The following is a 26,963-nucleotide window of genomic DNA, read 5'->3' as shown; positions in this document are numbered from 1 at the left end:
AAAACGAGAAGAGGAAGATTAGATTACCGTATAATACTCACGTATAAGTCAGGTCTTGAAACCCGAAAAATCGATCATAAAATCAGACCCCGACTTCAAATATCCATCCATCCATTATCCAACCCGCTATATCCTATCTACAGGGTCACGGGGGTCCGCTGGAGCCAATCCCAGCCAACACAGGGCGCAAGGCAGGAAACAAATGCCAGGAAGGGCGCCAGCCCACCGCAGGGCACACGCACACACACACCCACACGGGACAATTTAGAATCGCCAATGCACCTAACCTGCATGTCTTTGAACTGTGGGAGGAAACCGGAGTACCCGGAGGAAACCCATGCAGGCACGGGGAGAACATGCAAGCTCCACGCAGGGAGGATCCGGGAGGTGAGCCCAGGTCCCCAGGCCTCCCAACTGTGAGGCAGCAGCGCTACCCACTGTGCCCCTGTTCAAAAATGCGACACTTAATTTTTTTTTTTTTTTTTTTTTTACATCGTCTTGTCTCCTCCTATCTCGCATCAGTGTCTCAGACACATTGAATTTAGTTGCAGCAGTGCAGTTACCAATTTCTTGCGCTACTTCAATGACGTTTAATTTAAAACCAGCTTTTATTTTCTTATGATTGAACGATCCATCGTAGATAAAGGGGTGCTCTTACGATAAAGGTGTATGAGGGTGTGAGATATAAAAAACACAAATCAGTTCAAACGTCACTTCGGAATAGGTCGGGTATTACCGTGTGGTCACATAGGCACAATACATATAAAAAAAGTAAAGTAAACAGAAGTAAGTAAATAGAAAGATGAATAGTCAAGTCAAGTTGGGGAGCATGCACTAGTACAATTCGTTGCCATACCCACTACACGACGAAACAACTCAGGATCCCGGTTGGCAACCGCCCAGGCAGACACACGGTCCAGTCCAACCCTTTATCTAGACCCTCTATCTGCCACAGCCAAGGGGTCCCCAACAATGAGGATCTTGCAAGCTGGATCACCCTCGGGGAAACACGCCACATGGCCGTAGTGCCGTAACTGACGCTCCCTCACAATGCAGGTAATGTGCCTAATTCGTAACTCCATGAGCAACCGCTCATTCGACACAAAGTCGAACCAATGGTACCCAAGGATTTTCCGGAGAGACACAGTACCAAAGGAGTCCAGTCTTCATCTCAGGTCACTGAATAGCGTCCATGTCTTGCAACCATATAGCAAGACAGGAAGCACCAGGACTCTAAAGACATGGACCTTCGTCCTTTTGCATAGATATCGGGAGTGCCCCACACCCCTTTCCAGCAACCTCATGACCCCCCATGCTCTCCCAATCTGTCTACTGATTTCATAGGAAGAGTCACCAGAGACATGAATGTCACTGCCAAGGTAAGTAAACCTCTGGACAAGGTCAACACTCTCTCCGCAAACAGACACACTGCTGATGGCTGTGCCCAAGAGGTCATTAAAGTCCTGGATGAATAGGTAGATAAATAAATATATACACACCCATTATCATCTGAACACACAGCAGAATAACTATAAAGGAACAGAAAGGAAATTTGGCTTTTTTCAGAAGCTCTTTAAATAAATAAATAGGTTAATAAATAATACACACATACACACAATCGTCTGAATATGCACCAGAATGACTACAAAGCAAGAATATTAAAAGGAAAGAAAAGTTCTGATATGGCTGTCACAGTCTAAGTGAGGCATTACACAGGCACATTGAGTTGATTTAAAGGAGCCCAGGAGCGTTTCTTGACACACTTCTGCTGAGTAATGTGTTGGCTGAAAGTCCTCAATGTTAGTGTGTCAATTAACGTATCTTAAAGTGATGTTACCAGCCCAGCACAACGCACCACACCACACCACACCACACTGGCCGTCGCAGAGTTGTAGATGATATGAAGGACGTCTCTACCCACATTAAAGGAGCATAGTGTCCTAAGGAAAAAAAAAAAAAACAAAAACCCGCTCTGCCCTTTCTTATATACGGTAGCTCCTCTGCATTATGAGATCAGTCCAACCTGTCATTGATGTGGGCCACTAAATACCTGTAGGAGTGGACCACCTCTACATCCACTTCCTGAATAGTGACAGGGTGTCGAGCCTGTTTGGTGCTGAGAAAATCAATAACTATTTTTTTTTGTTTAGGTGATGCAGACAATTCCTAAAGTTCTCCGCCTGACTATCCCTAATTCCCCTTATCAACACACCCCATAAATACAGAATCGTCTCAGAATTTCTGCAAGTGATATGACCAGATAGTATATGAGATATACTGGCACACAGATGTGGCCTGACTGTTCACATTGCACTAAAGAAATAGCTCTGTACCAAAAGCTGATTTGTGGGCATTCCTGCATACATTTGGGGAAAAAAATAATAATTTCACTATAGACAAACACATAAAAAATGTACAGGCTCCCAGTGCAAAATGTGAGGTCATCCTTTATCTACAAGGATGGGAAGATGGATTGTCTCAGTGTTACTGCTTGCCCAGGGAAAACAGATTAGTGGAGTTTTTTCCTTGGGCTTTTTCTCCAAGGTCATCACTGCCCAAGTGGTTTTGAAAAGTGTAAGAAGTATGTCAGGTAAGCCGATTAGTGCATTCTGTTTAATAAAACAAAGTTCTGTTTTTTTTAATACATTTTCGTTTACCCTGGCCCTGGAGAGTGAAGATGTGTTCAATGTTGCTCGGGCATACATGCACATGAGAATTTCACTGTGATGTGTGGTTGATATTCTCAACTTAGCTTTATTATCCCATGCAGTGACATTCATTTGGTTTGTGCATCAACAGTAAACTTACAAAAATACAGGTTTTACATTTAACAAGACAAGGAAGTAGAAATACATTTTAATGAACCATGTATATCTGAACATCCACATGCATACATACACCCTGACAAAGGCCATTAAGAATAAGAAAAGGAAAATTAGAAATATGTCAGTTATTTCCCATTATGTTTAAAACATCATGAATGCTATTTGTCATTAGGTCCAGACTCCACTGAATATTTCTAGATCTCCATGTTATATGCCTGATTATAGGAGCAGTTGATCCACTGTCATGCACTTTTTGAACCTTAACAACCAAACAGAGCATCAGCTGTTGAAAGAAAGGCCATGTTAATGGACTCCACACCCTGACCTGCCAGTGTGTTCACTGACAAATGCATTTCAAAAAATACAGCACTGTGTATTGTGAAGCGTCTGCAAGACAGTAATGACTCCCAGCATGCCACTTTATTTTCTTTGGTTGCTAGCTTCTTGGAGCTGATGAGTAATAAATGAGTTGGTTGTTTAGTGAACTTCTGACTTCTAATGTCTATAACTCATGACTGCTCATATGACCTGATATTCAGACATAACTTTAATTATTTGGCTTTTATAAGGGCTTCACAAGTAAAGGTTGTTGATTTTCTGAAGGTTGTTTTTCTTCCTTTTCAGGCTGTGTTTCTTCATGAGACCTAAACAATTCTCCCTGCTCCAGGTCTATTTTCTTTATGTTTTTGTACTATCTTCATGTTTTTTCCTATATTTTGTATAAACCTTAATAAACATCAAATTTTGCAACTTTTGCCCCAAAGTTTATCTATTTCCCTCATATTCCAAACCTCTCTTGCATTTGTAGCCAAGGTTGACAGTCCCAATATTTGTGCAGGGAATGGACCTGAGTTCACCAAGTCGTACAAATTGCCAAAGGAGAGACCTCCTTCTTCCGTGTGGGGTCCATGTTCTTGATCAGCCTTTTCCAAACAGCTCTGTCCTGCACCTCCTCACCAGTCAAGCCTGTTTCCTTCAGATCTTCTTTTACTTTATCATATTTTAGTTTACTTCAATCTTCTTCACTTTCTCTTCTCCTGAACTTTCATTCCCATCGCTCTTTTACCCACACTGCCTGCTTTCCTGTCCTTTCTTAGATTTCTCTCCCTCTTTTTTTGTACCTTTGATCGTCTCATTTCTTATTTTGTCCTTTTTTGTATCTCCTACACATCCATCTCAACAGTCTCATTTTTGCCGCATCCATCTTCTTCTCCTGCACTCCCTTACCTGCCCATGTCTCTGCTCCATACATCACTGATGGTCTTAACACGGTCTAACCTTTTACTCTCGCCCTTATGATTTGATCACACAATGCATGTGATACCTTCTTCCAATTGCTCCATCGACACTGCACTATGTGGGTTATATCATAATCTAATTTTCTATTTTGGTCTACACTGATCCTAGATATTTAGATGTATCCTCTTTTTTCAACAGCTCTCACTCCTCGCTAACTTTTGAATCCTGATCAACACTAAACCTTGTGTATTCTGTCTTCTTCCCGTTTATCTTCCATCTCTCTGTCTTCCAAAGTCCTTCTCTGTAATTTCATCTTCCTCTCCATGTCCTGTTTTCTGGTGCTGGATATCACAATGTCATCAGCAAAAAGCATGTATTGGGAGGATTGGTCTTTTTACCCCGGAACTCAACAGAAACTCTCCAAGCTAATTTGTCTTGTGGCTCTTGGATGGGGCGGTCTTGAGAGGAGGACCAAATTGCACAAGCCGCTTTGAAATGTTGGGGCACATGCTGGGTGTCCCAGTTTAATAAAGCAAAGTAAAATACATATCAGCAGACATCAGCAGGGCAAGAGGAAGATGGTGCCAGTAGACAGCGAAAAATGGTGGCCCAGATGGGTTTCAGGGAGGGGACCAATTTGGCCAGTGTCTCTTACCTATTCAAAAAGGGGTGGCTGGGGTGAGTTGAGATTTTAATGGATTATTTAGTCAGTTTTAACTTTCTCGCAGGATACTGGTTATTGTTAATTATTTATTAATGGACAGAAGGCTTTGCACTACACTTTGTTTGAACTCTGTTTCGATCACTGTTTTGTCTTGGTAGAGTAATATATTACTCTACTTTCCCCTTTTGTATTGTTAATAGGTAGCCTTTGTCAGAATGCCTCAAATCTTCCAGACGTACCACTGTTTATAAGGTACTGTACCATATAACTTCTCCCCACCTTCCCTTCTGCATCTATAATCTCAGGCAATTAAGTATAGTAAAAGACAGGCAGGAGTTAAGTTACACTTTAAATAATGTATTATTGATAATATAAATAATAACAATATGCAAAGTACAAGTGAACACTGGTAACCATACAACCTGATAAATGCTGATGTGTAGTTTCAGGCAGCACACAGACTTGTTAGTTACTTAAAATGTCTCTAGTTAAGTCCTCATTTTTGGTCAGCTTTCTTCAGAACAGGCCGCATGCCTGTCTCAGTATAGCTGCCAAGCTGTGCTCTTCATTGTGTTGTCCTTTTCAGGTCATGGTGTATGAGATGGTGGAAGAGAGAGGGAGGGGTAAAGAAACTGAATTTGTGCATTCTTTGTCTAAACCCTAAATTCCAATAAGGTCTCATGCTACAGAATGGCCTCTGATTCAAGCCAATCCCAAACAGCCATACTTCAGACCAATGGGGGCACACAGTACCTTCACACCTGCCCCCATTTGCTCAGCTGATGCTTGCCAGCTAGGTAGTCTGGCTGGCTTTCCTCCGTAAAGTGTTTTGGGGGGGGGGGGGGGGGGGGAGTTAGAGTTCTTGAACATCAAACCATGCTGTTCTTATTAATGATAGACATTAGTGTTATAAGTTACAAATAAAGACATACAAAATATTTATCAACTTATATGCAAAATTTCACACCACAGTAACAGCAAAGCACTTGGCACATTTCTACCTCCTCTCCTTGTGTGTGTGTGTGTCCTTGGTACAAAGTCCACCTTCAGTACATGGCTATCGATGTCCCATGTTCAAGTGTGTTTAATACTAGCTTTGGCTAACCCAGGCATAACATAAAATACATATCAGCAGTAAGGTCAATGCATATATAAGGAAATGAGCTCTTGAACAGGTAAGTGGTCTCTTTTTGTCCTCGTTTACCCCAAACACATGAGCTGACTGCACAGCATGTCTGTCTCTCTTATATATTTGGTCCACTGACATTTAAATATTTTTTGCTTTGGTAATCTTTTCTGGAATCCTGTCATTTTTAGAACAGTTTTGGAAGCTAGTAGACTAATACAGTGAAGAACAAAGACAAATGGTAAAAATTATTTGTAGGTTTATATAGTGACTAAAGTCATGCATACAGATAATGATAATAAAATGAACATAACTGACATTTAGTTTAAGTGTTCATTAATATTAATCAAGAGCAGATAGTTACTGTACTTCTGGCCATTAAAGTTGCAATACCAAGAAAGGCATGAAATATTAAAGTGATATTTATACTAGTGGAACACGGTGACTTGAGGTCCTCCAATAAAAGGGCGTAAAAAGCAATCAGATTGACATGAGGCCTTAAAATACATAGGTGTCAGGGATTGTCTTTGTTGTTTTTTGGAGTAAATGATTAAATATGTCCTGCCTTGTGCCCTGTGTTGGCTGGGATTGGCTCCGGCAGACCCCCATGACCCTGTGTTCGGATTCAGCGGGTTGGAAAATGGATGGATGGATGGATGATTAAATATGTTTGTGGTGACGTTTGCAGGCTGTTTGTAGTGAAAATGGCAGCAATAGCATTTGATGTTTGAACATTATAATGTTGTTGGTCTTGTGTAAAATCAGTCTGGAAGTTAATTTTTACTTCTTGAACCTGTCTGCAGTTGTGTGATAATGGAATTTGTGAGATTTACCAGGTACATTTATTAAATTCATCTACTCCTGCCCTTGAAAATGAACAGACACAGATATACATACACATAGCGATCCTATCGAGGCAGAGTCTTCAGTGGTGCTGATTGCCATTCGCATTCCGAAATATTTTGCATAGGATTCTCCACATAGGAGACTCATAATCCCCAGCGCTAAAAACACGCAGGTGCCTTTGTGACGCAATAAAAAGCGCAACTCTTTAGGTTATATGCCATTTACTAATCAATGTCCTACGTTTACTGCAGTTGTTCTAATTATTGAGGAAATGACCTTGCAGCATTAGTAAACCTGGTAAACGAGAGAGCAGCAATCTTCCCCACACTTGCTCTTTTGTTCTTTTATCTAAAGTGATTGAAATAATAAGTATGAAAAAAATAAAAGCAGCATGGTATATATTAGCACATAACAATAGCAAATAGATGAAAAAATAATAGAAAATAAACTAGATCGCTCAGGTCTGGATATAGTTTTTAAAAAGGTTGGGAGCATGTGCTGATTTTACAGCGCGTTGCTGCACCCACCACACGAGTCTTAAAAAGCTTACTGAAAATCAGACATGTCAAGGAGTGGATATTGTTTTGGGGGGCTTTTGATTTAGAGATCTGTGTCTTCGCAGGTGGCGCAGTGGTAGTGCTGCTGCTTTGCAGTAAGGAGACTGTGGAAGATTGTGGGTTCGCTTCCCGGTTCCTCCCTGTGTGGATAGCGCTTTGAGTACTGAGAAAAGCGCTATATAAATGTAATGAATTATTCATAGATTATTTTCTCCCATATTCAGATGAAATGGTCACATGTGTCTGACTTCGATTTGTCTGTCGTTACCTCTTTGGTACCTCGGATGAGCTGTATGACATGTGACAATATAAATATTTGATTGGCTACCTTGTCTTTATTATGAACGACTCTGATCAGAGTGTTTGATCTTTTAAGTACTGTCATACTTCTTCCATTCCCCAGTTATAAACTAATTGTGGTCTCCATCCAGTCCCAGATTTGTGATGTGTACTTGCCTTCTTTTCTCGCCACCATTTAATCGTAAACCAGATAATAAAGATGTGCTAAAGTTATAATTCATTTTTACAATACAGGAAGAATGTATGGGGAAGGATGTCTGTAATTAAACTTCTGTCCATTCAGATCATCCTGGTTCAGCTGAGGCAAATAATTAAAACTTAATTTAATCAGTCTTCAAGTTCAAAAATTGAAGTCTTTTCACTTCAGGATCCCACCTAACCCATTAATGGATCATACACAGTTGGGCTTTCCATATGGATACCAGCACAAGGCAGGAACTTATCCTGCACCCGCAGAGCTGACTCTAGTTCAGTTGCTTTCCAACAGTAAACCTAAACTACATGTCTTTGCACGTTTAAAATAACCTGGAGAAGATCCACGTGGACACTGGGAGCACAGATAAACACGACATGCTCACAACATCCAAGTGTGAACTGTGAAGTGGGAGTGCTGGCCATAGTGTTATACTTCAGTCTTTACTTGGTTGCTTTTCAGGTTTGTCCTCTGAGCTCCAGCATAAAAATGTGCAATGTGGAAGCTAACACTGCCATCTATACATGAGAATGGACATAATGAGAGTCCTACAGAAGCAAATGCCTACTTAAGCCTTTATCAGTCTTAGCAGTTTTTCTTACTGGACTTTTCCTCCTTTCAGATGACTGGCTTCTCGTTGGAACAAAACCTGGACATCTTCTCCTATACAGAATCAAAAAAGATCAAGGTGAGTGTTCAGTCATGCTTGTGTTTCTGTACGTGGTAAGCTTATTTGTAATTGTTATTTTTAATCTTTGTACAGTTGTGCTTGAAAGTTTGTGAACCCTTTAGAATTTTCTATATTTCTGCATAAATATGACCTTAAACATCATCAGATTTTCACTCAAGTCCTAAAAGTAGATAAAGAGAAACCAGTTAAACAAATGAGACAAAAATATTTTACTTGGTCATTTATTTATTAGGGAAAATGATCGAATATTACATACTTGTGAATGGCAAAAGTATGTGAACCTTTGCTTTCAGTATCTGGTGTGTTTACCATTTCCGGTAACTGTTGATCAGTCCTGCACACCGGCTTGTAGGAATTTTAGCCCATTCCTCTGTACAGAACAGCTTCAACTCTGGGATGTTGGTGGGTTTCCTCACATTAACTGCTCGCTTCAGGTCCTTCCACAACATTTCGATTGGATTAAGGTCAGGACTTTGACTTGGCCATTCCAAAACATCTCTTATATATATTTCTCTTTTGGTTTGTCCTGCTTCCACTTCAAAACTGGTCCCGCCCACACGCAGCCGACACGGCATTTCTCGATTCCTATTCCTCCTCTTCTATGTCATGCACTATGCTGGCCTGCTGAGCATAATACATCCAACAAGTACTCAAGATGCTGCCACAATGGTAAAGTAGCTTTACCACCTTTAGCGGGAGCCACCTGTGTCTTTACAACACATATAACTCAACCTCCTGGCCACGGACCATACTGTTTTAAAATACATGGGCAAATGTATCACCAAATCTCTCCACTATACTCTAACACTTCTACCTCTCCAGGATATGGACAGTTGTATGTTTTTGACACAGCGCAAGCTACTAAAGTACGCTTACAAAATAAAGCAAATTCTGCATGCAACGAAAATGTACTTCTCCAGCTAGATTTCATGCTCAGAACCATCAACCCCTTCACTAAATCATACAAACGCATGCATGAAATCGCTCAGTCCAATCCAACAGCATCTGTACAAAAGTTTTCAAGGAAAACCCTGGGCAGGATTTATGACGATAACAATGCCCCGACATTGCAGTGACTTTTGTCGGAGAAGATGGCAAAATGCCTGCCGAAAAGGGACATTTGCATCTATCCCATAGGCAACTCCTGTAAACAGATTTCCACGCTCAATATGAATTGCGATCCTATGGTTTACCCACTTTTACTCCCTTACGGTGACATTGGCTGGCACAAAGATTTACAACATGTTCCCGATAAAAGAAGCGCCAAGCGAATAAGGCTTACTCAATGCAAATTTTACGCGTACAGATTAGTAATGAGGAATACATTTAGTATTTTGCACTCCAGCGGCAAACTATTCCAACAGTACATTGTAGATGCGTATGTTAAAACAGAGGGCGAGTGTCTCAACTATCTCAGATTACATCTACAAGATCTGTGCGTGGAACTATCAGATGCACTGCAAGCAAACGCTGAAAATAACGTACGTGTATGCAAAATGATCATATTACCATCCACATTTCCAGGAAGTCCAAGATACATGCAACAAAACTATCAGGATGCCATGGCCATAGTATGTAAATTCGGAAAGCCTGATTTATTTATCACTTTCACATGTAATCCTGCTTGGCCGGAAATTCTACGTGCACACTGCGTCTTTCAAGAAGTATTTATTTCTTCTTGATTTCTGAATTCCTTTCTCACCGTTTTCCGTTCCTATTCTTACACCGCCGTATGCTATGGCGGGCATCGGCTAGTTAACTTTATTGTTCTTTAACCATTCTTTAGTAGAACGACTTGTGTGCTTAGGGTCTTTGTGTTGCTGCATGACCCACCTTCTCTTGAGATTCAGTTCATGGACAGATGTCCTGACATTTTCCTTTAGAATTCTCTTGATATAATTTGCTGCCCAGATGCAGCAAAACAGGCCCAAACCATGATACTACCACCACCATGTTTCATAGATGGGATAAGGTTCTTATGCTGGAATGCAGTGTTTTCCTTTCTCCAAACATAATGCTTTTCATTTAAACCAAAAAGTTCTATTTTGGTCTCATCTGTCCACAAAACATTCTTCCAATAGCCTTCTGGTTTGTCCACATGATCTTTAGCAAACTGCAGACGAGCAGCAATGTTTTTTTGGAGAGCAGAGGCTTTCTCCTTGCAACCCTACCATGTACACCATTGTTGTTCAGTGTTCTCCTGATGTTGGATTCATGAACATGAACATTAGCCAATGTGAGAGAGGCCTTCAGTTGCTTAGAAGTTACCCTGGGGTCCTTTGCGACCTCGCCGACTATTACACGCCTTGCTCTTGGAGTGATCTTTGTTGGTCGACCACTCCTGGGGAGGGTAACAATGGTTTTGAATTTCCTCCATTTGTACACAATCTGTCTGACTGTGGATTGGTGGAGTCCAAACTCTTTAGAGATGGTTTTGTAACCTTTTCCAGCCTGATGAGCATCAACAACACTTTTTCAGAGTTCCTCAGAAATCTCCTTTGTTCGTGCCATGATACACTTCCACAAACATGTGTTGTGAAGATTAGACTTTGATAGATCCCTGTTCTTTAAATAACGCAGGGTGCCCACTCACACCTGATTGTCATCCCATTGATTGAAAACACCTGACTCTAATTTCACCTTCAAACTAACTGCTAATCCTAGAGGTTCACATACTTTTGCCACTCACAAATATGTAATATTCGATCATTTTCCTCAATAAATAAATGACCAAGTATAATATTTTTGTCTCATTTGTTTAACTGGTTTCTCTTTATCTACTTTTAGGACTTGAGTGAAAATCTGATGATGTTTTAGGTCATATTTATGCAGAAATATAGAAAATTCTAAAGGGTTCACAAACTTTCAAGCACAACTGTAATTGTTAAAAGTGTTGCCATATATGTTATATACTGTACAGTGTAAGGGTGTGTGTTATAACGTTACTGAAGAACACTATTTTTAAAACAGTACGATACCAGCATTTCTTTAATTTCAACACCACAAGTAAATGGTGGTTCTCAAGCACCTCGCATTCAGTCGTTTAGACGATTAGAACTTGGAGGACGAAACCTGCTCTTGGATTGTTTAATTGACTCTGCATATGATAATGTGGTTGAATCACCAAGGAAGGGGGCCAGCTGTCATAACTCTTTGAATGTACTGTATATATTAATGTATACATATTAATATAAACGCGCTGGACACTCAAAACAAAGGAGCGACTGCCAAATACACCCCAGACTTTGTTATTAAATTGCGGAGTGCAGCATAGCAGGGGGTCATGCAGTTATGCAGCGGAGCAGGAAGGCATGAGTGTTTGCTGGCTAGGAGAATGTAGCAGCTGTGAGACAGGGCTTGGTGGGGTGCTATCCTTTATTTACTTTGGAAATAACTTGAAACTGACTGTAGTAATAGGTCTCCATCATTGTTTATTCTGTGTTTATGAACAATCAGACTTTGCTTTAGAGTTTTGGCCCACTCGTCCTGAACAAACTGTTCATGCTCTGTCAGGTTAGAAGAGGTCTTCTCCAGACTGCATGTTTCAGTTCTGCCCATAGATGTTTGATGGGATTCAAATCAGAGCTCATAGATGGCCACATCAGAATAGTCCAATGTTGTGTTCTTAGCCACTCTTGGGTGCTTTTAGCTGTGTGTTTTAGGTTGTTATCCTGTTGGAGGATCCATGACCTGTGACTGAGACAGAGCTTTCTGACACTGGGCAAGATGTTTTGCTCCAGAATATCTTGATAGTCTTGAGATTTCACTGTTCCTTTCACAGACTCATGGCACCCTGTGCCAGATGCAGTAAAGCAGCCCCCAAACATAACGAGCCTTCTCCATGCTTCACAGTAGGTATGGTGGGGTTTTCTTTGAAAGTTTCTTTTTTTTTTCGTCTCAGGTCATAGAGCTGATGCAACTTGTTAGAAAACTCCAGTTTTGTCTCTCATGTCCATGGGACATTTTCCTATAAGCACTGTGGCATTTCAATATGCATTTGGCTTTTTTATGTGGAGTCCTCCAGGGTCTTCTTCCATTAAGCCCACTGTCACTCAAAAAGCAATTGATGGTGTGATTAGGCACTATTACACTTTGACCTTGGCATTCAGCTTATATGTCTTTGGAAGCTGTTCTTAGCTTTTTGTCTGTCATTCTTACTGTCCTTCTGGGGTCCATTAGCCTCTTCTGTCTGCATCCAGTGAGGATGGCTACAGTCCCATGGACCTTAAACTTCTTCTTTTTTTTTTTTTTTTTTTTTTTTTTTTTTTTTTTTGATTTTATTGAAATCACACAACATTCCATACAAATACATCAATTTTACAAGAATAGGATTGAAAACAAATCAACCCCCACCCCTGAGAAAGAGAGCATGGCCAGCAGAATAAAATTTAAACCTAGTTAAAATAAGCAAATAGAGTAATAAGTGAATATAGATAAATGGAGAAGACAAAAAAGGGAGAGAATCTGTTTTCTCAGTGCTTTAAAAGCTTATTCTAAAATGTTATTGATTAGATCCTGCCAGGTTTGGAAAAAATTCTGCACATATCCTCTAAGTGAGAATTTTTTTTTTTTTTCGAATTTCAAATAATATATAACATCAGTTACCCATTGACCTAAAAGGGGAGAGTTAGGATTCTTCCAGATGAGCAAGATAAGTCTATGTGACAATGGTGTAGTAAAGGCAATTACAGTTTGTTTGTCCTTCTCCACTTTAAGACCCTCTGGAAGTACACCAAACACAGCTGTTAGTGGGTTAGGAGAGATTATGACACCAAGGCTGTCTGAAAGGCATTTAAAAATCTTGGTCCAAAATTATGTTAATTTGGACAGGCCCAGAACATGTGACCCAGTGAGGCTGGAACTTGATTGTAGCGTTCGCAGGTTGGATCTTGCCCTGGAAACATTTTGGATAATATTAAGCGAGACAGATGTGCTCAATATATAATTTTTAGTTGAATAATTGTATGCTTTGCACATATGGAGCTCGATTGAATTCTCTGCATTGCTACCTTCCACTCCTTTTCTGATATGTTGAGGGAGAGATCCTTTTCCCATTGTCCTATTGGATCTTTGAAAGGGAGGGACTGTAAAATGGTTTTATATATTGCAGAGATTCTGTCTAAATCCTTGAAACTGATGAGTATTTTTTCCAGCATAGAGGGAGGTGGGAGATGAGGGAAATTGGGCAGGTTCTGTTTTACAAAGTTTCTAATTTGAAGATAGTGAAAGAGATGTATTGCTGGAAAGTTAAATTTAGAATGTAATTGTTCATAGGATGCAAAGACGTTGTCTATGTACAGATCTCCAAGTGATTTAATCCCAAATGTTTTCCAGACATTAAAAACTGCATATGTTTACGATGGTTGAAAAAGATGGTTCTTGTGCAGTGGTGCCACCGATAAAAGATTCTCTATCTTAAAATGTTTCCTACATTGGTTCCATATTCTAAGTGAGTGGAGCACTATTGGGTTATTAGTATATTGGCAATAATTTTCATTTATTGGGGCGCAAAGCAAGGAATATAAAGATGAACTGCAGGATTCTATTTCTATTGCAGACCAAGCCTGCATATGTTCATCTATTTGTGTCAATGTCCAGGTTTTTATATGTTGTGTGTTTGCTGCCCAGTAGTAAAATTGAAAGTTAGGCAGAGCCTTGCCATCTTCTGCCTTTGGCCTTTGTAGGGTCACTCTTTGGATATGTGGATGTTTATTCCAAATAAATGTGGTTATGGTTGAATCTAATTTTTCAAAGAACGATTTATTTATGTATATTGGAATATTCTGAAATTAAAAGAGAAGCTTAGGGAGGATATTCATCTTAACAATGTTAATTCTATCAGCCAAAGTGAGATGAAGGGTTGACCATCTATGCAAGTCTTGCTTGACTTTTTCCATACAGACAGCAATCTTTTGTTGATAAAGAGCTTTATGTTTACTTGTGATGTTTACCCCTAGATATTTGAACTGATCTGCGATGATAAAAGGGAAGTTGTCCAATCTAATATTGTGTGCTTGAGAATTCACTGGAAAGAGCACACTTTTAGTCAAATTAATTCTGAGACCAGAAATCTTTTGGAATTCTGTTAACACTAGAATTATCAGAGCCTACAAAAAACTCGTATATCCGGCCCACCTTAAATCGCTTCTTAAAACCTTTCTCACCTCTCCGCCAGCGTCTTTTGTCATCTAAATGTACTGATAAAAACAAGCTGCCAGCAGCTGGCTATTCCATCCCCCCCCAACGACTTAGAACGTAAACAGGCTTTTCCCAGCTCTTGCCTTGATTGATTATCTGGGAGTGAAGTGGAGTTTTAGAGTAGAAATAATAGATTGTTATTTGAAACACACGCATTTCATATGTGTTGCATTTCTACAGTAATCTGTGTAACCACATTGTTAAAACAGAAACGTGTTATATATTCTAGTAGCAATTGACAAAATGTAGGCATAAACTATATAATGTATGAAGCCTGAAGTCCAAATATCAAAGAAACACTTTCACAAAAGCTACAAAAAAAAGCCACCGCCAAAAAAACCCGCCTTAGTGTGCGACATTGATATGAATTAACTATCACTGCTTCCGTGGCATAACAGTATCAGTCACTGACTGGGAATCAGAAGGTCATGAGTTCGATCCTGCACAACTCCCATTTGAGAAGTGTTCTTATTTTCACTATTTTAGAATAAAAAGATACATTTGATTTTAGTCTGTAACAGCTGGTGTAATTTATGATATTTGTAAAGGTTAGCTTTATTTTTTTAAAATTCACTTTTCATTGTCTCAGTCGCGTTCAGGATCCATCCCTACCGCCCCCCACCTGACACTGCGGTTTTTACATAAAGACGCGCTATAGTTCTGCAGTGTATCACGATACATACGACCGCGTGTTTTTTTCCCCCAATATTGCCAGTCCCCACGTGTTGCTGTGTGCTGTTTCTTTTGTACTCCAGGACATGCAGAGGAAAGCATAGTAAAGAGCAGTAACTTCAGCGCTATATGCAATCATCAGACACTCCCCATCTGATGCTGTTTTCACATAAAGACGCGCTAAAGCTCTGCAGTGTACTTGTGACTGCATTGTCGTACCAATGCTTGCGAACTGAAGTGTCTGCATGCACTTTTCGTGGCATTATACGTGTATTTTTTGAGCATGCCCATGTAGCTCAAACACAGGAACATATGTTGATGTAAAAGTATAACAAAACAAGTGCACTTTTATTCAAGACTATAACCGAAGAAAAAAGAAAGCAAGTTACAGTAGGCGGTTGATGTGACAGCTTGTGTGGTGGAATGCTAAGAACTGCTGATTTCCATTCTGTACTATATAACTTAACATTTGAATCTGATGATTGCATATAGCACTGTCTTGTTTAGTGTGCGCAAGAACATGCAGGTGGCCAGTTGCTGAGTGCTACAACGCACATTTTAAAAAAAGAAAGAGACAAATATATGTGATGTTTTGAAGAAATCATTTTATGACGCGAATAGTACCAATCAGAAAACATCGTCGAAGTAATGCAATATTATTTGAAAACGAACAGCGTCAGGTTGGGTGTGAAGTTATACTGGCGCTGTTTGAGTCAGATCAGAAGCTGAATAAGCTGAAAAAGCTCCTGTTCTGACTCTAAGTAAAAAAGCATGAATTAATCAACAGAAATAACCGCGATTGACATTTTAAAGTTAACGATTTACAGTGCATACCAATTTATAAATTCAATGTCCGTTTGAGGAGAAAAAAAACACTTTCTTCAAAGCTGGGAATCGAACTCGCGTCTCTGTGGCACAGTAAGGCAGTGGTGCTCCAAGTCAGCAAACCGTCCTTATAACTTATTTTTTTCAAGATCCATAACACAGAGACAGACAGAGCACTGCGTAATACAGAGACAGACAGGCAGAGATATACAAACAAACAGGGAAGGCACATGTACTGAAAGAAAAAGCACTGAATAAGCTCACCCGCTCTAACATCACCCCTCCCCCTGATCTGACTCTCTAAGTAACAGCGCAAGTACAGACACCCCAGCGGGGAATTGAACTCATGTTTGTGAGGCAGAGAAAAGCTACTCGGTCTGAGAAGCAAATCTTAGCGCGCTACGCCACGGAAACTGTTATATGGTGTGTGAAGCTTTTGTGGAAGTGTTTATTTGATCTTAGGAACTCGGGCTTTACACATTCTACATTTTGTAACATTTATTACTAAAATATGAAAAAGTTTCTGTTTTAGCAATGTGTTTACACAGATTACTGTAGAAACGGAACACGCATGAAATGCATGTATTCCAAATAGCGATCTATTATTTCTATTCTAAAACTCCAGCAGTTCAGTCACTCCCAGATAATCAAACAAGCCATGAGCTGGGAAAACTTAGTGAACGTTCTGCGACGGTGGGGGATGGAATAGCTGGCTACTTGCTGCTCCTCTTAATCGGCACATTTAGAAGACAAAAGAGAGGTGAGAACGGTTTTAAGGTGGGCCGGATCTACGAGTTTTTTCGTAGACTCTGGTAATTCTAGTGTTAATGCTGTTAGGACTGTAGGCACAGTTTTTTGTGGGTCTGATATATACAGTACCATATCATCTGCATATAAAGAAATTTTCTGTTCAAGTCCTTCTCTGATAATCCCCTTTATCTCATAAGCATTTCGAAAGTGAACTGCCAGTGGCTCAATGGTGAATGCAAAAGTAGTGGTGACATGGGGCATCCTTGTCTGGTACCATGTTCTAGTTTAAAGTAGTCTGAATTAATGTTGTTAATACAAACTGAAGCTTCTGTATTGGTATACAGTAGTTTAATCAATGCACAAATGTTTAGGCCAAACCCAAATTTCTCCAATGTAGTGAAAAGGTAGTTCCATTCAATCATATCAAATGCTTTTTCTGCATCCAAGGATAATAAATCTCTGGGATATTTGACTTTGCAGGTGAGTATATTACATTAAACAAACTTCTTAATATTTGCAGTTGTTGTGTGTCAACATGCTTGTCCATAGTTTTCTTTATGTTCTCCTCAGACAGATCTCTCCTTTGCTTTCTCTGGTCCATGTTTGGTGTGGGACACTCGATGATACCAAACAGCACAGTGACGACTTTTCTTCATTTTAATAGGTTGAGTGAGTGATTGCACAATTAGAGACGTGTGATACAAATAAAAGAAAAGAACTATTTAAAAAGAAATCACACTAATCCAATCATTTAGGATCTTTTCTAGGGGGTACCAACAAATGTGTCCAGGCATTTTTAGAATCTCTTTGTAGAAAAAGCAATGCTTGATCTCTTTTCACACTTGCTTTGCTTTACTTGATGACATGTCAAATGCATGCAGGTTTATATAACGAACAATAGATTTACATGTAGTCACTTTTCAGGAGGCATAAAGCACCTTTTCAATGAACTGTAAAGGGGCCCAACACATTTGTCCACATCTGTAAGCATTTTCCACACAAAGTCGCTCTCTAAAATTAAGTGTTTTCTATAAATTTAAAAATAAACAAAGCTTTTCCTGGCATTTTATATTGGAACTTATTGGGCACTGGATTCAACTGGAAAATAAAAATAATTATAAAAGCTAATCAAATTTGTCAGTTATTGAGCATTAATCTGTGGTTTAAGATGAAACACACATAAAATAGCTTATACATTTCATTTTCAATCAAGAAAACACCAAAATTATGAAATTCAGCCATTTTTAAAGAAGACCAGCTACATGCACTACCTCCGTGCTTGTCTTTGCCCGCTATATCCTTTTATCCCCTGCATTGCGGTTTCCTCTCAAAAGACAAAATTGCACTAAGCTGTTCCTGCCATATGCTTGGTATCGTGTTACTTCTGTGTTTGTGTAAGATCTCTTCCTACAAAGGCCGCTGCAATCACACAAGCGATTTATAAAACGTACCCTTACCTTGAGAAAAATAGAACAAGGAATATGAGATAAAATATTTATTTCCAGATCCCTTTTGCTGTCACAAACATGCAAATGAATCACAGAAGATGCATTTTCTTATATAGAAACTTTTGTCACCTCAACTAGGACATATTCTGTAAGATTTTAGGCTTTTATTTCATAGGTTGCCCCATGGCTTCCATTATAAAATGGTAGGTCAGACAATGTGTTTGTTTTTTTTTTATTTTTTTCCTAATTTATAGAAAGGACTTATCTTTGTAATGCAGTTTTTCCCGGCAAATGCATATATACCATGATTGTGTAGAAATAAGTTTGACTTGAAAAATACCAAACTTATCCTTTAAGCTTCACATGTTGGAGAGGAGAGAATATGCAGGCTGCACAATGTCTTTGTCAGTGATGATCTCTTACTTTGAGCGACACACACATGTCCTCATTCAAAACTTATTTAAAATGTATTTATATGCATCTGACTAGGAGCAGAGTGCAGCACACTCCACATTTTATGTCAAAGCGCACACTTCATGTCATCCTGACAATTTCTACTTGAGGTAGTGAAATAAATCGTTTGCCATCAGAACTGAATTTTTCATTTTCCTCTTAGTTGATTGCTGTTTTACACATAATGCTTCCACAATGCTTTGAAAAAATGGGACCAGAAAATGAATGTATGAGTTATACTGTATATTGAAGGGTTAGCATAATTGAATTTCTTTCTTTCTTCCTGTTCTTTTTCCTTAAAGGCAGCAACAAGTTTGAAGTAACTCTGGAAAAGTCCAATAAAAATTTCTCCAAGAAAATTCAGCAGGTGAGTGAGAGCCCAGCTGTCCTTCCACTTAGTTCTGTTACATGTATTCTTTTCTTGTAGCAAACATTAGTTTACTGTTTTTCATGTGTGGCCTGGTAATTTTTAAGTGGCCTTGATTACACTTAAGCCATGTTGTAAATGCTGATTGTTATAAATTCCTTTACTGTTAGATGGAAAATTGGGAAAGAATGAACAGAAACATATCATTAATTGATTTTGTTTGTTCCTGTTCTCTCCCTTTCTGTAGCTGCATGTTGTTTCCCAGTTCAAAATCTTGGTCAGCCTTCTTGGTAAGCAGTCTTGCTAATATATTAATATATAGTGTGTTTCTGCTATGAGATGTCACTTATTTAAGAAAACTTACTTCTTTTCTTTGTTTTTTTGACAGAGAACAACCTCTACGTCCATGACTTATTTACATTTCAACAGATTACTGTTGTCTCAAAAGCCAAAGGAGCAACTCTTTTTGCTTGTGACTTACAGGTGTGTTGGTCCAGTTCTGTGTATTGCGAAAAAAATAAAGTTTCTGTTCTCGTTATATGTTCAACATTTCTTGCCTCGCATTTCCTGTCATCCTACATTTACACAGATCGTTGTAGACAAGAAACACACATGAAATGTATCTGTTCCAAATAGCGATATATTACTTACCCTATACAACTGCAGGCATCTCACACCCAGATAAACATACTTGAGCTGAGAGAAGTTTTTGTCCGAGTTGAGCTGTGGCGGTGGGAGGGGGGATAGTAGGCTGCTTCCTGCTTGTGCTGATTGGTAGGATTCAGGGATTCTAGTGTTAAATGTTCAAGAAAAGTTGATAAAGAGGGAAGACGATTTTAAGAAAGATGTATGGTAGAATGTAGGATTGTGTAGAGCAGAGAGGTACTCTTGTGTTTTGTTTGTAAAAGTAATCTGGCAGTAGTTGTTCCTTGTAATGTTCAGGCCCACGTTGGGTATATGAAGTATTGTTTCTGGCCCTCTATAAATTTCGATTTGATGCCCCCCTGATTTAGCAGTTTACAGTTCATTCTTAAATTATACCCTACACCCAGGAAACAAGTGTTGCACAATAATTAAGTTAGCAGTAGACCCATCATCAGCCACTTCAGACTGAATGTGTAAGGAGCTTTTGAGTCAAGTAGATGGTCTCAGTTTTAGTGAGATCTACAGAGCCTTAAATACTTAAGCAATCCATGAATTTGTCTTTAATATTTGTAATACATATGGACCAATCTAAGAGTTTTTTGTTGATCAGTGTCAAAAAAGCTGAATTAAATCCATTGGGGTGGGTGGGGGTTGGTTTGGACTGAATGCTTTTTATAGGCACTGAAAGCAAGTAGTGCACTTCTACACTTTAATATACAGTAGACTAACTTTAGTTTTGTTTTATCTGCAGTTTCTCTTAAAATAGGTAGAATTAAGAGAAAGCTGAAGTATGTGTGAATAAACAAAATATAAAATGTAAATTTAAAGAGTCAAAGTGTTAAAGGTATAACCTAGACTGGTCTAAATTTGAGATAGTTACAATTTTTTTTTATTTTATTACCTGCCAAAATGTGTGTGTGTTGAGATCTCATTAATTGTAAGATGTTAGGTTGGGCTCAGCATGTCCACTACTATTGGAAATTAACTTTCCACATCAACCTTCCCTACCTCATGACAAGGAGCAGTCAAGGATTCTGATCGCAAATTTTTACTGTATTTTGTAATATAAGTTAGATGCTATCATTAGCATTTGATTTTTTTAATCATTATTTATGTGGCTGTTACTTTTCAGTCCAAATATTGAATATATTCATTTGTGTATTCTAGCATATTTTTACAAAACTTACTTCAAAAGTTTTAGGGTTTGTTTGATTAAAGCTGTACATCAACCTGTTAGCTTTGCTGGCATCAGTCCTTTATGATTTCCATGCACAGTCTTTTCACAATTCTCAATGGATATCTTCTGCTGTAATCAGTGAAACGTGCTCCAGGACAGAAACCTGCCTAAGGCTCCCAGTGGAGGCGATCCAAAGTGGATGGCCCAAGGTATTATGATGCTAGTGGTGGGCATTCGCTGGAGTGGTGGTATCAAGCTGTGCCCAGCAGAGGTCTGAGGCCTCCCTGAAGGTGTCCATGGCCCTTTGATGTCCCCGTAGCATTTTTACTTTGAAAGTCATCACATTGTAAATCTTTAGACTATGGTTTTAAGTTTTCTAGAGTGTGGTTCTTTATAAGCCCAATTTTTTCTCTGTATTAGAAAGCGGCACCACTCTAGTAACATCCCTTTCTTTGAACTTTTCTTGGATGCTTTCTTCGTGTAGTGTATGTTTTTATCCAACTCACAAAGATATTGTTTCACTTTCTGTGTTTACTTTATGGTTTACCTTTCTCTTTAGATATGAATAATTTGCCCGATGAAACCTTGGAACTGTCTGCTAATGTTTAATGAGACATCTTCTATCCAGCAGGGGGCGCTAGCTCCCTGGTTGGAATAAGTTTGTTTTTAATTGCGGCATGTTACATAACCCGAAACTATATGGATATGATATTAAAAGGTGATACCCCTCTCTTAGTGATACGGCGGTAAGAAATCACATAGGAGAAATAAATTAGCTTTCTTTCATGACGATTTACGCGGCATTACAGACAAGGAAGCCATGACAAGACTATTACTGAAGTGGGAGCTCAGTGTATACAGTCTGCCATTTTTGTTGCTGTGCTGGAAGGATTTTCAGGATCGGATGACGTTATCTCCCATCCGTCCGTTGGCTTCTAAGGTGTGCCGGGCAATGTTTTTAAGCCTTTATATTCTTTCTCCATGTGCAGGCCCACACTTAGGTAAATAATGCCATTCCAAACAAGGAAAAGATCATCTAATATCTTGCTGACTCTTAACACACAAAAATAGTGCATGTTGCCCATTTTGCAGTTGTCCTTAACTTGTCTTGTCTTAAGATGCATGCCTAGCAATTCTAAATGCTGGGCCCCTGTACTAAATCTGGCTTTGTGTTAGTTATACATGTGAGAAGAACAGAAAAGCAGATTTAAAATATTTGCACAGAGCACAGTGACATATTAAACTTATATTATGATTACACATCTGCATTTAAATCTTTTATGTGCTATATTTAATCATTTTGAACATTGTGTCCAATTTCAAATTTACCATAATATGATACTGTTTATAGTATTATACACTGAGAAGATGGCAAACTATTTTTTTTTGTTCTGTTCATTATGGTGTTCACAGCATCTTGTGTTTTATTTTTCTGCAGCAGTCCAGCTCTGGTGAGGCATCTCTGCGTATGTGTGTGGCAGTCAAGAAGAAATTGCAGCTTTATTACTGGAAGGATCGGGAGTTCTATGATCTACAGGTGTGTGTAAAAATCAGTGATTCTCTGTGCAGTGTGGCTTTCAGGGGTCATTTACATCACTGGAACTTAACAAGCAAATGAATTGAACCTCCAAAGGAAATCTGTGTAATTCTATGATCAAGCATGTCCTTTTAAATGACTTTTTGCTGGTCATTCATTCCTTTTTCCTGGACTGTTTCAAATGCCTTTAGCCAAACTTAAGTTCTTTTATATTAATATTAACATCTTAAAAATAATAATTCACATCACTGTTAAAACATGTTTATCATTTAGTAAATGTCTCATATTTTTGACTTACTCACCAACATTGCTGTAATGTTCTAGTTTTCTGATGTCATAAGCCACTGTATAATTACTGCAGTGATCACCACCATCTACCCAAAGCACCATGATGTTCCAACAATGATGGATGGATTAAAAGCCAGAAGTCTGTATAACCATCAGCATCAAGTGACTCCGTGAGAACCCTAACTACAAAGAGGACTATTTCATTTATGTTAGGTAGAATGCCCAAAGGGGACTGGGCGGTCTCGTGGCCTGGAACCCCTACAGATTTTATTTTTTTCTCCAGCTTTCTGGAGTTTTTTTTTGTTTTTTCTGTCCACCCTGGCCATCGGACCTTACTCCTTATTATGTTAACTAAGGTTGTCTTATTTTAATTTCTTTTTTGTCTTTTATTCTTTTTTTTCTTCATTATGTAAAGCACTTTGAGCTACTTTTTGTATGAAAATGTGCTATATAAATAAATGTTGTTGTTGTTGTTGTTGATCGCAGTTTACGTTATCTCTGTGTGGATGGTAAAAACCATTTTGGTCTATACATAGATGGTTAGCTTTCTTTCCAAGTAGCCCTAGCGTTAGGGCTTTGTGTTTTGGCTGCAACCCTCTTTTGTCCCTATTTTTGATTTTTGTTTTGCCCCTTTTGATTCAATGGGTGAAGTGGTGGTTCTGAGGCTAGGGATCTACACTGGCAATCGGAAGGTTGCCGGTTTGAATCCCGTAAACACCAAAAGCAAGGCAAGGCCCTTAACCTGAAATTGCTCTGTCCTGGGTATGAAATTAATCTGCATCCAGCCCTATATGTAGGTCCTCCAACCTGCAGGGTTTTCAAACCAGAATTGGCACTCCAGCCACCATAAAAAACCTCACACTGTTCCATTCCATCTGAACTAGTGTGGTGCTGAGATGTCACCCGTTGCATGGCTCCACTCGGCTCCTAATCTGGGATCCTGAGTTGGTTTGTCATATGGTGGGTGCGGCAGTGCGTTGTATCAGCGCCTGCTCCTAACCTCTCTTTGATGCTAGGTACTGGTTCTTGCTTTGGATCCTCTGATATTCTAAAACTAAATGCCTTTAAAAGCAGTGCCATGTTTGCCATGTCTTTTGACTGTGGAAATTAAGTGAAGATTCTTTTTTTTTTTTTTTTTACTACATTAAAGAGCCATTCAATTGTTGACCTACTTAATTAACCCGAAGCAGTGGCCACATCAGTGACTTGCAATGGGTTACACAGTGAACAAAAGTTTGAAGTTGCCAAGTCACCTCCTTAAACTTTTGGCTCGAGCAGTGCTTCTGAACTGAGAACTGGTACTGTGAAAGTGGGTTTCTTGTGTGTGACCCTGACTCGCTTTGTCTGGTACACCGTTAGGGGACGCACTTACAGTATTTATGCATTTTAGTCATGCTTCTTTTCAGAGTCACTGTATAAGTTAACAAACAATGCACTATTGATGTAAAAAATGTTTTTATTATGAAATTTTATGCCATGTTTTCTTCCAACACAGGGAGATTTTGCAGCTCCTGATGTTCCTAAATCTATGGCGTGGTGTGGAAACTCAATTTGTGTGGGATTTAAACGGGATTACTATTTTATTCGAGTAAGTCCTCTCCACATTTTTCTGTTTTATATGTTCACGTTGGCACAGGGGTAAGGCTCAAAGCTAAATGATCATTTAGGGGCTTAGGTAAAAACTAAAAAGCCATTGTATAGTGGTATAGAGCTGTCATAAACCTGTGAAAGGCCTGAAATCCTGTATCCTGCTTTAGAAGAAGTTTTCAGCAGAATAAAAAAGACACATGTGCAGCCTGAACTGCCATAGTAGCTCACATAATGGAGCACTACAACTAAATTACTTTAAAATTTACAATATGCAAGCTTTCGAGGCAACTCAGGCCTGAAGAATGGGCCTGAGTTGCCTCAAAGGCTTGCATATTGTAATTTTTAGTTAGCCAATAAAAGGGGTAATTTTTGCTTGACTTCTCACTAAATCCATAATGGCTAACATGGTACAACACCTTATTATTCAAAACTTAGAAAAGTATATGGTGAAAAAATACATTTTTTTGATTAGTCTTTTTTGCTTGACAAGTCTATTGTGGTGAAAATCATCTGATTGAGCATCATTTAAGGGCATTACATGAATGTAAACTGTAACATGTTACACTGCTTTATTATTGTGAAATATAATTTGAATACAGTAACACTTTTATTCAGTGTTACATTCAAGTCTGGCCATCACACTCAGCTCCTTAGTTTATGTCTCTCCATCTGTAAATCTCATAAAAAAGGAAGTCCAACCAGTTTTCTAGATTTCCAGCACCATGTCTATCCATTAAAAAAAGCATTGTAAATGGTTGTTCTGCAACCATGCTAGACATTAAAGGAGAAGTAGCCAGTGGAAAAAGATTATAGGATGATGTGTTGTGTGCTGACAAGGGGATTGGTAGAACAGGAAGGTGTCTTAATTTTTTATATCCCGTTTGCTCCTTTTCTGGAAATAGTAGGAATAGGTAATATGGATATCAAATCAAACATCCATGCAGATGGTAGCAAGTACATCGCTTGAATTCATTGTCATGTTAAGTTATCCTTTTATACACTAATTAAGTGGATATTGCTGACCCTCAACCACAGATTAAAGGTCTTTCAACTTCAATATCTTGAGATGTGTTAATGGTCATTCTAATAGGGAATTTCTTTTTATCAGATGGATGGCAAAGGCAGCTTTAAAGAACTTTTCCCCACTGGGAAACAGCTGGAGCCTTTGGTTGCCCCATTGGCTGATGGGAAAGTGGCAGTAGGACAAGATGACTTAACAGTGGTGCTGAATGAAGAAGGCATGTGCACGCAAAAGTGTGCCCTAAACTGGACTGATATCCCAATTGCAATGGGTAAGTCTTTTTTTATACTGCTAGTTCAAACAAACAAAAAGCAATACGAATTGAAATGTTATTGATTAGATCCTGCCAGGTTTTGAAAAAGTTCTGCACCGATCCTCTAAGTGAGAATTTGATTTTTTCCAATTTCAAATAATATAAAACATCAGTTTACCCACTGACTTAAAAGAGGAGAGTTAGGATTCTTCCAGTTTAGCAAAATAAGTCTGTGTGCCAATAGTGTAGTGAAGGCAATCACAGTTTGTCTGTCCTTCTCCACTTTAAGCCCATCTGGAAGAACACCAAACACAGCTGTTAGTGGATTAGGAGGGATTGTGACACCAAGGCTGTCTGAAAGGCACTTAAAAATTTTTGTCCAGAATGATGTTAATTTGGTGCAGGCCCAAAACGTGACCCAGTGATGCTGGAGCTTGATTGCAGCGTTCACAGGTTGGATCTTGCCCTGGAACAGGTGAATTTTTGGGACACCAACCGTGTCGTCCCCTTTATTCTTCCGAAGACATTAGCAAAAAAAAAAAAAAAGTTTGATGTGTGGGGTAAAGAACAATTGAAAAGATTCCCATTGGTAGTGTGCTTGAGTTCCATCTCATGGCTCTCTTGAGATGGGTGCCCTCATTGGATAGTTTTTGGTACTGTAGAGGGAGAAGAAGGAGACAAGGTTAGCGGCAACACCCCCTCTCATCCAAGCGGCTTATTATATATCTCGACATAGCACTAGAGGGAGTCCTCCGATGCACATGCATGATAACATTTACCGCCATAGGGCAACCAGTCCTGGTAGAATATTTAAAGTGGTGGTCTAACCAGAAGCACAAAAGGTTACATGGAGAAGATGAAGGGCAAGACAGTGGTGGACACTAACTGGAGTGGGGTGTCACTAGAAAGGGATACAGTCATTTTTGAGTACTGTATAATTTGGAAGTGCCATGAGAAATTGGCCTGGATACCATCTGTGTACCTCTCTGCCTAGCAAAACATACTGGTTTCTGAAACTTTAAAAACAGACAAATGGCAAAAAAGAATCAATAGCTGTCACTTATCCTTGTGGCCTGATGTTTGTAAAATTTCATAATGAAAAACTTGACCCCCACAAAATGGATGGTAAAGACTTCCAGGTAGTAAAGCACACATTTGAATATAAATGGCTGCTCTCTACCTTTTGCAAAGATTTATAAGGAAGTTGATAGTGGACTCATCTGAAGAAGAATTGAGGCCATAAGTTAGATTAATAGATAGAACTTCATAATCGTCTAACTTGTAACTGTGATCCCACA

General features: G+C 39.1%; 1 protein-coding gene across 2 annotated transcripts in view; it reads left to right on the top strand.

Annotated features, from left to right (window-relative positions):
- The window catches only part of vps39 (VPS39 subunit of HOPS complex), a 199,400-nt gene that overhangs the window by 17,156 nt on the left and 155,281 nt on the right, over positions 1 to 26,963 (top strand). The window contains exons 2-8 of one of the 2 annotated variants that reach the window (XM_028821154.2): positions 8,373 to 8,438; positions 19,090 to 19,154; positions 19,402 to 19,444; positions 19,543 to 19,637; positions 22,418 to 22,513; positions 24,297 to 24,389; positions 25,500 to 25,683. In XM_028821154.2, coding sequence (XP_028676987.1) covers positions 8,373 to 8,438; positions 19,090 to 19,154; positions 19,402 to 19,444; positions 19,543 to 19,637; positions 22,418 to 22,513; positions 24,297 to 24,389; positions 25,500 to 25,683 — 642 coding nt within the window. Of the gene's footprint in view, positions 1 to 8,372; positions 8,439 to 19,089; positions 19,155 to 19,401; positions 19,445 to 19,542; positions 19,638 to 22,414; positions 22,514 to 24,296; positions 24,390 to 25,499; positions 25,684 to 26,963 lie in introns of both variants that reach the window. The other variant, XM_028821153.2, reaches the window with a different exon arrangement.

Source organism: Erpetoichthys calabaricus, chromosome 16, assembly GCF_900747795.2.
Source record: "Erpetoichthys calabaricus chromosome 16, fErpCal1.3, whole genome shotgun sequence".
Lineage (NCBI taxonomy): Eukaryota > Metazoa > Chordata > Cladistia > Polypteriformes > Polypteridae > Erpetoichthys > Erpetoichthys calabaricus.
The sequence above is the reverse complement of the archived record's forward strand: the minus strand, read 5'-3'. Positions and strand labels throughout refer to the sequence as shown.